General features: G+C 30.5%; 1 protein-coding gene and 1 non-coding gene across 2 annotated transcripts; one reads left to right on the top strand and one right to left on the bottom strand.

The window, feature by feature from the left end:
- Positions 1 to 5,366: 5,366 nt before the first annotated feature.
- Positions 5,367 to 8,053, bottom strand: LOC114300712 (putative clathrin assembly protein At2g25430). The gene is made up of 2 exons (XM_028245568.2): positions 7,655 to 8,053; positions 5,367 to 7,566 (listed from the first exon to the last, which is right to left on the bottom strand). The coding sequence occupies exon 2, from the start codon at positions 7,550 to 7,552 to the stop codon at positions 5,669 to 5,671; it is 1,884 nt and encodes a 627-aa protein (XP_028101369.1). The 5' UTR covers positions 7,553 to 7,566; positions 7,655 to 8,053; the 3' UTR covers positions 5,367 to 5,668.
- Positions 8,054 to 12,721: 4,668 nt separating this feature from the next.
- Positions 12,722 to 12,794, top strand: TRNAR-CCG (transfer RNA arginine (anticodon CCG)). Its single transcript has one exon. It is a non-coding gene; the product is annotated as a tRNA-Arg (tRNA).
- Positions 12,795 to 13,218: the final 424 nt, after the last annotated feature.

Below are 13,218 nucleotides of genomic sequence, written 5' to 3'. Positions count from 1 at the left end.
TGGTTTTGTTTAGAAAGTTAATTATTTTAATTGATTAAAATATTTATATTTAAAAAGATTATTAATTTTTTTTTATAATTGAATGTAATGTTTGTAAGAAAAAAAATAAAATTATTATGAGTTTGATGTGATATTTTATCTTATTAATTATTTTAACTTATTTTATCTTTTTTTATAAATTTTAACTCAAAAAAGTAAAAATAAAAATTTACCAAACAAGGCCAATAAAATTCCTTGGGCCATCAAATTTCACCAGAGCCATGGGACTCAAAAAAACCTCTCTCTCATTACTGACCTATGTCCGGATGGATCGTCCAAAACCCAATTTACTAGGGGCCGGATCCCTTTCATAGCTGTGTCGTTCCAAATGGGTTTTAGGGATCCAAATCTGTAGTTTAAATAATAATATCAAAATATATATCAGTATTGATAATAAGATAATATATATGTTGATATATAAAAATAGAGACACAATTAATTGGCATTAAAAAGTCAAAATCTAAATACATGATGGTTAATGGGATTATGTTTGACATGGGCTTTTTTTTTTTTTTTTTTTTTTTTGACTATTTTAATCACACACAAAAAAAAAAAGACTAAAAAATTAATAAAACAAAATATTACATCTCAACCACAATCATTTTATTTTTTCTTTCATAAAAATTAAAAAAAAAACAAAAAAAAAAATTCCAAACGAGATTTTTTAATCTCAGACTAAAAAAAGTCAAAAAATCAACCCACATCCCAAACCAAAACATAATACGTAATGATAGATATATAAAACTCTCATCCAATCTAATATAAGAGGCCATTTATAGGGAAATAGGAGGCAGATCTAAAAAACAATTGGATTCATCAACAAACCACTATGTATGCTTAACAACCCAAATCCAACCCTTTTATAAACTTATTTTAAAGGTCAATCCATCAATTTAGACATGGGAATTTCGTGGATACATCTTTCTTGTGTCTAAATGAATTTTTAAATTTGTAAATATTATTAATATTGTTAGGTTACTTGAGTTTCAACTTGGTACAAATATGTGTAAATTTGAAAGAATAAGGCTTCTCTCTTGTCCATGAAAGTGGATTGGACAACGCAGCATACTTTTTGGGGCAAATTATTCAAATAATCTTTGTAGTTTGGGACTCGTGTCACTTTGGTTCCTGAATTGTGATACATTTGATCATGAATTTTGAATCTTATTCTAAATAAGGATAATTGAAGATATCATTGTTTAATTTTAAGGGCAAAATCGTCAATTTAATAAAATATAAACTAATTTGACAAAAACAAATGTCAAAAAAATATTTTTAATTAATTAAAAATTATTTTTAATTAATTAAAAATTATTTTTATCCACCAATGATATAATTATATAAAATTGATAAAAATTAATAAAAATTACATGATTAATTTTTTAAAATTAATTTTACATGATTATCATCCAAACACATAATAAAAATTAATTTGGTAAAAAAAAATAAATGTCTAAAAGATTTATCAATTTTACATAATTTTATTTTTAGTGAGTAGAAATAATTTTTAAAAATTTAAAAATATTTGTTTGAAATTTATTTTTGTCAAATTAGTTTATATTTTATCAAATTGACGATTTTATCCTTTAAAAATCTAATGATATCTTCAATTGTCCTTATTTGGAACAAGATTCAAAATTCAGGATCAAATGTGTCACAATTGAAAAGTCAGGGACCAAAGTGGCACAAGCCTCAAATTATAGGGACTATTAGTGTAATTCACCCTACTTTTTATGAACTCATCTTGGAATATCTCGATTATTTTAATTGTTCATCTTATAGAGCTCGCTAAGAAGATATTCAATGCAAAATATCAAGTTAATCAAACATTGATAGGTTTACAAATAATGCAATATATATATATATATATATATATATATATATATATATATATATATATATATATATTATAGTTAATCTTATATTTGCTACCCATTTTTTATATACTAATGATCTAATCATGTGAATACTAAGATGTTATTTCAATCTTAATTAAAGTCATCACAATAAATCATAACTAAGATTTGTTATTCCTACCACTACAACAACCCAAAATCAAATACCAAAATTATAATATAATGCAACACTACGTATCGAGAAAGAATAACACACTTTTACTTTTGAGTCATGAGTGTTGTGACATGAAAAAAATGTGATGTGAAAAATAAGTGTAATTTGTATAGTATCATTGTTCTATAAAAACGCTCCAACCAATTATAAAGGAGTACTTCAAAGAGATGCATACCCAAAGAAAGAAAAGAGAAAGTTGAGGGTAATGGAAGAAAAGAAAATCAAATATTATATATATAAGCAAGTCATTACTTTTGTTTTGTGAGATGGAATAAAAAACAAGGATAAAGAAAGGTGAGGTGGGTCATGGATCGTGGTGTTGGGGACATTGTATTGCAAAGTAATAAAAAAAAGCATGAATTTGTAAAAAGAATATGTGAATAGAGTTTGATGGGCGGTTATGTTACACGCAATCCCCCCCTACCAAACATGACAATCACCCGTACAACTCTCTTGATAGAGACTCACTTACCCCGGGGCCCAGTTACTATGTGGTGTTTTAAAAATTTCGTAAAAGGTTAATTTTTTAATTTTTTAAAGTTTATTTTATTTTTTTATAGATAAAAAATATAAGAGGTGATATGACTCAAAATAGATAAAAAATTAAAAGTTGATTTTTTATTAGCTTCCTATATATATATATATATATCTATATATATATATATATATCATATAGGACTATTTTAAGAAGATAATTAAAAATTATTTTTCAATTTTTAACTCATTTTGAGTCATATTATTTTTTATATTTTTTATATGTTTTTTCAATTTTTTTTTTAATGTTAACTTTTAACTATTTTTTGAAAACAACCTATACTATACATAATTTTTACCAATTGGGCATCCAAATATATATGTATATATTTATATAGATTGTTTTGAGAAGTTGATTAAAAGTAAATTTTTTTTATTTTTTTTTAAAAAATATAAAAAATAAAAATGTGATATGACACAAAATAAATTAAAAGTCAAAAAATAATTTTTTACTATCTTTCTAAAACAGATCAAATTCAGACTTAACTATTTAAAAATTATTTAAAATTAATTCAAATCTATTCTACACATAAATTTCACATTTTAAAAATTCAATTTCAACCACACAACTTTCATTTGAAATACATTTGGGATTTGTAGGTAGAAATCATAGCATTTATATATACATACATATATATATATATATAATATAAGTTGCCAACCAAGTAGCTTTCTTGTTTGGGCTGTCATACAACCAGAGATACATTTTCCTCCACTGGACATGGAATGGAACAAATCAAATCACACGTTAATAATGCTTGTCAAATATATATTTCGGCGGATTCCATTGAATCACGACCTTTAAATTGAATTTACTTGTTCAAGCTCGAGTTGAAGTTTACCGTAATTAATTGGACTAGATCAAATTGTCTAAATTCAAACACAAATGTACTTTTTAAAATTATTAAAAAAACAAAAATCTCAAATACATAAAATGCAATAATAAAAAAATTAGTTTTGAGTTCTTTCTATCAAACAGTAAAACATATTAGCTTGCAATATCATTTTATTCAAAAGCAGAAAAAATTCAAGATATTGATGTGAAATAAAAGTCTTTGGCCAAATTATGTCCAAATTTAATTCATTTGTAGATTGATTAAATTTAAAATTATACTTCTCAAAATCTAAAATTTAGTAAATTGAACTCGAGTTAATCCACCCCCAATCATACACATATCTATGTGTGTCAAGGGTCACATGAGTTATAATTTTGAGCGAAAGCTAAGCAAGCTCAAAGAAAAGTTACCAAATTATGGTAAAGAATCAAATACCAAAGAATGCTTAAAAAAAATAAAAATAAAAAATGGAAGAAAAGCTTAGAATCAAATTAATACCCCATACGTAGAATAAACTGTCTTGTAAGTCACTTCAGATTCGTAGTGTCATCTTGGACAATTTGATTTAACATTATCAATCACCATCACTCTAAAACGCAAATAATTAATCATATGATTTCCATTATTGGCTCTCTCTAGTTCTACTTAGGGATAATTTGAAATGTTTTAAATAAGTATATATATTTTTTTATTTTTTATAAAAAAATATGTAAAAAAAAATATTGATAAATGTTAATTGATATAATTCAAATAAGTGTGTGTCTTCAAATTTATTTTTCTTTTACTTTTTTTTAATGCGCGTCAAACATCTACTTAGATCCTTCAATTGGTAATATTAGATTAGACACTAATTATTTAAAAATATTAGCTCAAATTTACATATATATAGTAATTTAAAACTCTTCGTGCCAAGAATAATAGTTGTACAAATATCCTAAGATTTTTCTTCTTACTATAGTTGTACAAATATCCTAAGATTTTTCTTCTTACTCTACTCTGTTTTGCTTTTGAAAAATGTTTGGGAACACTAATTAGTGCTCCGACTAATTAGGTGGCAGTGGATCCCGTTATTAATGATGTGATGTTTTGATCTTGGAGTTGTATTTTTTTTTTTTTTTTACTTTTTTAATACATTAGTGCTATTAGTGGTGATATTTTTAGTGGGATGAATCATTGTTGTTTGCTTTTTCTTTTCTTATCTATTCATAAGGACTTCGCTACAGACCCCCCCACTGGGGGGTCGACCCCAGCGAGATGACAAATTTTTTTTTTTTACCAATGGAAAGCTTCCGTACACCCCCCGCCCGGCCGCCGCCCGGTGACCCCCATTCGGGGTCTTAGGCATTTTTGCTATTCATAATAACCAACTACCCTATGTTTTTATGAAATTTATCTATCCAAACAGAACCCGATTTTTTTACAATACAATTGTCACAAATTGGGTTGGTCCTTGTCTCCTCTTACCTACAAAATAAGAAATATGTTGTGCCAAGAAATACTAAGCTCATTTCCAAAAAAAAAAAAAAAAAAAAAAACTACTAAGATGATATTTAAAATGATCTAAACAAGTATAATTTTTAATATTTTATAAAAAGATATACAAAAAAATAATAATAAAGAAACGATGTTACTTGAAAAAATATAAAAATATAAAAAAATGCCAAATAGTGCCTAAGCTAACTCATTGACAAACACAACTGGAGCTAAATTTTATTAATCATAACTCCTAAGCATTTTATTAATCATTGCCCAAAATTAAACTTAAAACCCTTAGGTGGCCAGTCTAAATAACTATCAAATTAAGGCACCAATAACTATCAAGTTAGGTTAGGACACATAATTTCACTTAATTTTCACAAACTAATGAAGGATGATGAAATATCCATATTGATCCAACAATTGAGACCTAATAAATTAATCACATAAAAATTACAAAGTTGCCAAGAAAATTTCCAATATTACAAAACATACAGAGACATCATAATTGGATTACAAAAGCACCCAACATTCAAATCCCCCCCATATCTCCTCAGCTCATTTTCCCTCTCCTCCCTTCCCCCATTGATGTGCACAAAGTCACATTAAAATACATTGGACAAGGAATAAAAAAACAACAATAAAAATAACACCAAAAAAAAAGAAGAACTAATATGTATGAAACAATAGTGACACAAAATATTTTAAAAAAATCAGTAAGGAGTTGCGTAGTAATACCCTGCCGGAGGGTTCACCGGTGGCATTCCATAAGGTGGCATCATCATCGGCGGAGTGTAGTATCCGCCGCCACTGATCTTGGCCAAACTAGCTTGACCTTGCATTCCATTCCTAGCATACTGTTGCCACACTGTCTGTTCCTGCACAAGTAATTGTTGTTTTTGCTCCATATCCGCCATTTGCACATACGACGGCGGAGGAATGCTTAACGACGCGGCAAACGGATCACCCCCAACCGTCTGCACAGTCCCATCAGGAGCGGGAAGAGCCAGTACAGGCGTATTGATTTTTCCTGCTCCTGGCAACGCCACACTGCTGGCACTGCCACCGCTCAATTGAGCGGTACTAGCATGTTGCCTCACCATTCCCTGATCATAGATCCCATTCAAAAGCAAAGGATCGAATCCACCACCCAATGTAGCCTTTTGCTTTGACAAATTACTAGCTGTCTCAACCAAAGCCAATTCCCAATCGGCCTTGCCGGTTTCTGCCGCCGGAGTCTGCCACGCAGACGTCACTTCCGGCTCCCCATTCACTGGAAAAGCCTCCCAAGACCCATTTCCATTGTTTGCCGCCGGACCGGCGAACAAAGCCAGGGCCAATCTGTTACCCTGATCATCGGCCGTTAAAGCCTCCTCCCTCAAATCGACCAAGTCCCGGGTCTCTTCCTGAGCCATAGGAGGTTCCACCTCCAGCTCCGCCGCTGGCGGCAGAGCGTAATTTTCCGGCGGTGGCAATGCCTTGATTTCATTCATATCCGGAGCAGGCTCCTCCTCTAGAACCACTTTCTCTTCCACTTTCCTCACGGGGCTCTTCGCAGCCTTCGCTCTGTCCCTCACAAACTCCTCCAAAGTCTCCAACAGCTTGCTCGTAATCCTCTGCACTTCCGGGTACTCCGAAGACCTCGCAACCCCTGTGTCCTTACACCAATTGTAAAAAGCCCCAAGCTCATCGATCTGCTTGGCCGCACTGGTATACGCATCGAAAGCCTTCACGCAATCCGAGTACTCCATATCGAAAAACCTATCGAGCAACACCGCTAAAAGCTCGCAGATATCAGAGTACAGCTTGAAACTCTCTTTGGTAACCGGGTACAGACAAACCATCACCATCCTACTCTGCTTCGCCACACCGGTCGGCCGACACGCCAAAAACCTATCTAGAAGCCTCTGCAAATGTCCCATCTTTCCGAAAATCCTCTCGGGTTTCATATCCCTCAATGGGGTCACATCTTTTCTCTCATCTCTCGATCTTTCCCTCGCATCATCGAACGATCTCGACCTCCTCATCCCGTAGTTTCCATGTCCAGATTCGTCCCGGAACTCGTTCGGCGGCGACCTCCACCGCTGCTCGCCGCCGCCACCAACGCTGTCGCCGCCACTCTGTTTTCTCTCGTACAACATCAATTCCAACTTCTGATCCAAATACATAGCATAAGTCCTCACGAAAGCTGAATGGTCCCATGAATTCGAGTGAGCTTCGTCTCGAAAATCAGACATGTTGAGCAACCGAGTCCCTCTCCGAGTCGCATACATGATCTCTCTCTGGAAAACTGGCTCGCCATCGGAGAGAAGTCTGTGAATCAGAATGAGACTCTTGAGAGCTACGATCCAGTCTCTCGTCTTCCCCAACCGCTTCGACACGGCGGCGACGCAGACACTCACGTAGCCACGAGAGTACGAAGTCAGGTGTAGGATCTCGCGAACGTACTTCTCGTCGGCTGGGTCGTCATCGTGGCTCGTCGCTTTCACGATGGCGACTTCCAGCTCCGGGGCTATGTTGCTCGAGACTTTGGCGATTCCAATGCTGGTTTGATCTTTCACTGCACCAATCGCTTTGCGTATCGTGCTCGGTGCCATTGTAGGAGATCAATCTACAACAAAAATTACAACAAGTTTAGGGTTTTATTTAAATAGAACATAAACCAAAAATAGAAACCAAGCAAACTGATATTTTTGTACCGATAAGTTGAAGAATTTCTGATTTGTCAATGAATGGAGGCTTGAGATTGGATCTCAACTGAGGGGAGTTGCAATGGAGGACAGAGAATTCGCTGCGCTGGTTTTCTCTCTCTAGGTGGAGATAGATAGAGACAGACAGGGGAGGAGAGAGAGAGAGAGAGAGATTGTTGAGAGGAAGAGGGGGAACGAGAATGGAAATAAAAAGGTGGAATGGAAGGAGTGGGATGGGGGGAGTGTGGGAAGATCTGGGCCGTTGATTTGAAGATCTAATAGCGGATTATTTTATTTTTATTACCATGCGACCGCGTACGGGTTACGGTGACAGAGAGATTTTTTTGGATATTGATATACGCGTCACCTGATCCACGTCTAGAATAGAACCGACGGTGGCTGTTATTTTGGGGCAGAAATTATCTGATAAGTGTGTATGCCTACCACATGGTTTTATGTTTAATAATTGAGTGAGAAAATAGGTAGTAATAATACGTAGGAATTAAGTTCAAATAAATAAATAAATAAGTACGTAGGAATTTGCACCCACCACTATCAAATAATTGGATTTAAATTTTTTTTATTTGTTTATTTTGTCAATAAATATAAAATTAAGAAAAATTTACTCATAAATTTAGGATTGATTTTGGATGTTCTAAAAAAAAGTATACTTTTTGACTTATTGGCTTATATAGATTGGGTTTGGGTTGAGTTTAAGATGATGTGACTTAAATAGGATAATGCCTTTTTGACTTTTTGTATTATTTAGTTTATACCAAACCAACCCTTAATCTTGAGAAAAAGGTGATCAATTTAGTCTTAATTTTTTTATAAATCAATTAATCCCATTCATTTTAAAAATATAAAATTAATATATTCTTTAAAAATTGAATTTATGATTATATCCTTATTTTCATTATGTTTTTGGAGATTTACATGTAGGTCATAGTAAGTAGACTTATTGTCCAATAAGTCCTATAATAATTAATGACATTTTTATCATACATTATTAAAAAAAATGTCACTAATTATTAATTTTTATCGACAATTTAAAATTTTGTCATAACAAATATCACTTATTATAAGTTTTAACGACAATTTAAAATGTTAGTAGTTTTCAATTTTTAACAACTGTTGAAAAATTCATCATAGAAAAACATCACTAATTGTAAATTTTAGCGACAATTTATAAAAATTGTGACAACAAAAAAAATCACTAATTGTCAATTTTTACCGACATATATAAAAAATTGTCACAAAAAATTATTTTTAGCAATGATTGTACTAGAACTTATTTTCAATAAGAATGAATTAAGTTCAACTATTAGAACTTATTGATAATTTACCTTCATATTTTTTTTTTCCTTTTGTATAGAAAAGATAGATATACAACTTATTATTTTGTAAAATTCAGTTGAGTGAATCTAGCGACACAAATCCGCATTGATTTTCATTTAGTATAAAATCTTCTTATATGAGAATATGTTTGAGGTGGGGTGTGGATATTTTTAATTTGGAATGCATTTCGATACAGAGGTGTTTTGAAGATAGTAAAAAAATTTACTTTTAATTTTTTACCAAGTTTTTTAGTTTTTTCAGAAAGTGATTTGGAAATGTAGTAAAAAATTACTTTTGATTTTTTTGAACTAATATTTGTTTATGATGTCACATCACAATAAAATAACTAAAATATCTCAGCCAAATTAGGCAATTTACTTTTTTGACCAATGTGACTTAGTTGCTTGTTGGAACATGTAGGGTAACCATGTAATTTCACGCAGGGCGGCCCTGGCCTAAGGCTAGTAAGGCCCCAAAATTTTGGCCCAAAAATAAGGTCTCCAAATTTGATAAAATATTATAGGCTCAATATTTTTTTTTTTTTTGGTTTTTGGATCAATTTAAAGGTCGCCAAAATATTTTATTGGGTCTATATATGGTTTAGTCCATATTTATTTATTAGTGTAGTTTGATCCATATTTATTTATAAATGTAGTTTGGCCCATATTTATTAAAATGAAAAAATATATATATATATATATATATATATAAAAGTGTTTGGGCTCAAGAAAAATAATACATACAATATATGGACCCAAATTTTTATTTTTTTTTACCTTCTTTATCTATTAGATTTTAATGGAATAAATAATTTTGCCCAAATTTTTTTACCTAGGTCTTTATTAGTTTTAATTGAATAATTTTTTCTTAATTTTTTTGTCCTAATTTTGTTTCATTATATTATTTTGTTTATAATTTTAATGATTATATGTACAAGTAAATTTCTTTGTGGCTATAAACAAATAAAAAAGTTATAACTTTTTATTTTATCCATAATTTTTTTTTAATATAAAAGGTGTCCCCATTTCTAAAATTCACTTTAGGTCCGTAAATCTGAGGGCCGGCCTTGATTTCACACATTGCGATTTGTGTGCTTCCCAAATGGTGTTCAGTTTTTTATAGCTACCCAAGCTGTGTCTTTAGAAGCTGCAAAACGCTGCTTTTTGTTGGGTTCCCAAATGACCACATAAGAATCTTTTTAATTTGAAATGTAAAACATTTTAAAAAAATAAAAAAATTTCTTAGTAAATTTTAGATAAATATATAATGAGATTTGATTTAAAATAACTTGAAATGTGAGATTTTTTGAACATTCTATAAAGAATACAAAAATTCTCCAGTAAATTTTGAACAAAAATATAATTTCTAACCAAGTTTGAGTTGTCATTTCGCAATTGCGGATTAGCATAGTCTATCCTAGAAGAAATTATATATTGTCCTAGGAGCATTGCTCCATCCTATTCATATTTGAACAAATGTCTGGTTGTCTCCCTAATAGATCAAATAAGTAGTAAAACTTACTATTTTAACCAATAATAGTTAGGTTGAAACACCACCTAAATTTGCCCATGAGGCAATGAATAATTTCTTCTCTTCTAATTCGTGTTTTTAATATGTTGAGTTGAGTTTGGATAAGTTGTCAATTCAATCAAACCTGTCCAAATTATACTCCTATTATATTCATCCCTTTTAATTGAATTTGAATTTTAAATCTTCACCACAGGAATTATCACGAAAGTCATTTTTGACAATCATACATCTTGAAACAAAATTGTTATATTTTCAATTTAAATTAAGACGATTAAATTATTATAATAAAATCATTATAAAGACATACATGACTAAGAATTGTCATTTGCAATCAAATGGATGTTCTTTTTCGAATAGACAAAAAGACTGTTATTTAGTTGTATAACAAAATCATTATAAAGAGATAAATGACAAAGAACTGTCATTCGTTTCAAGTGGATGTCACTTTCTCAAATGGAAAAAAACAGTGTCATTTGGAAGCTATTTAGTTGTCGGTAATGTAGTGATAAATTTTTTTTACAAGTTCATACAAGCGATCATGTCAAAACTGTTTAAAATAAGAGCTCTCTCTATGAAATTTATGCATGTAGAATCTTTAGAATGTTTGAAGGCATGCTTGGTGTCGTTTCTTGACTTTTATTTATTTGTGTTTTTAGACATAAAAATAATAAATTTTAAAATGATGTTGTTTTTATTTTGTTTATACATGAGCTCAAAATAAACCAATGAATTTCAACCATCCTTTTGTCTTTTGGGTAATTCTTTGTTAATGTTTTTGGGTACTTTGCATTAACCAAAAATAAAATATAAAAAAGGAAAGTTCAGAAAGACTTCAATATTTTAGAACTAATGCAACAAACTAGTTTAAGTTGGAGATGGCCTAACCATTAGTAGAAAGTTTATGGGAAGTACACATTACTTTGGCATGGAACTTTACTTTACTGCATAGTGGGTATCTATCGGTAGGGTTGAGCTCCTCTCCTGTTCGAAAACAAGTTGGATCGTGCAAAAAAAAAAAAAATCATGTGTAAAATCAAATGTTCGTATTTTTGTATATGATTTATTTTTAAAAATATAATTGCTGTTGAAACAAATGTAATTTGATTAAAAAATTATCGATATTAGATTAACGTGTTTTTTTGCACGTACAATGCATTCAATGAGCTCTACACATCCAACAGCTTGGATCATCGAGATCGAGCTCACCATAACCCAATAGTCCAGTCCAGTCCAATTAAGGATTGGAGAGAAGCTGTGACCTTGTCAATATCATCATACCGCTTATCTACTGTCTATCAGTGAATGAAATTTATCAAGTTTATTACGAATTTCATTTTTGTTCTCTAAATTTGTGTTATTGGCTATTTACATATAATTATTCATAAAATATAGATAATAAAATTATAATTATAGATATCGAATCAATTTAATTTTTTTTTCATAAATAATTTACACTCAACAAGTAATATTGTAAATGATTTAAAAAGCAATACTAAGACCACAAAATAAATCATAGAATGATTTATAAAAAATGTAATAAATGGTAGGATTAAACCCAATTATAGCGACGTCCACCTTCAAAATAAATATGTCTGTCAATACATTTTATGTAATCCATCACATGCTTCACCTATAATGGTTAATTTAATGGTAATAAACAACATCTTGCACCACGTTTGTTTGAAAAAATTATTCAATACTCTTAAAATAAATTCTAAGGTCATGTTTGATTCACAAGATTAATTGTGAAATATTAATAATCCTATCAAATTAGTGTAGTATTCACTATCCAATTGAATTAATTATCATTGAATTAATAATTCCACCCCTATCCCATTACTAATAATCCTACAAATTTGTTGGATTAATTATCCGTTGGATTAATAATCCTAAACCAAAATGTTAAAACAAACATTGGGCCCACGAATTAATAATCTCAATCCCATACTCTAATCCATCCAATCAAACATGGCCTAATAGTGTTATAAAGTAATATTTATTGATTTAAATTATAGAACCCACTACTTTAGAATTTTAGAAAATAACTGATTATGTATCAACTTATAAACGGAATAAATTATTCCTCAACAAGTATTGAATAGTTTCTCATTTGTGTGATGTAAACCTGGTGTTGCGCCACGTTTGTGTGTGAACTTGAATTATGGAATTATCTAATTAAAATAATTGTTTCGTAAGTCCCCATCAGATGATCGCGTGGCCTAATGGATAAGGCGCTCGCCTCCGGAGCGGGAGATTGTGGGTTCGAGTCCCACCGTGATCGTTTATCTTCTTTTCTAAATTATTTTAGTTTCTTTTTTTCAACTTGGTAATGATAATTTCAATCAAATTATTTGATTGTTTCTATCATAGAATTATGTTTCTCTATATGGTAACTTCATGATTTATGAAATATATGATAGATTACTTGGTATAATTTCCATTAAATTAAAAGTTAATAATAAAAAATTAAAAACTACAAGCACACATTATGAATATGCAATTATTGCATAGTGATAGATCATGCCAATCCTTTCTCTTATTCTAATAAAGCAATTATGATAATGATTTCTTATCATATAAAATAATTCGGAATATATATACTAGTTATCAAGAGCAAAATTAAAGAATTTAAGAGTATATGATATGTTAACATTGTAACTTTAAATCTTTGACTCGTTCATTCCTTTTCCTCCCAAAGAACTTGT

Source organism: Camellia sinensis, chromosome 13 (assembly GCF_055761805.1).
Source record: "Camellia sinensis isolate YWXY chromosome 13, ASM5576180v1, whole genome shotgun sequence".
Lineage (NCBI taxonomy): Eukaryota > Viridiplantae > Streptophyta > Magnoliopsida > Ericales > Theaceae > Camellia > Camellia sinensis.
Note: the sequence above shows the minus strand (reverse complement) of the source record. Positions and strands in the feature narration are given on the sequence as shown.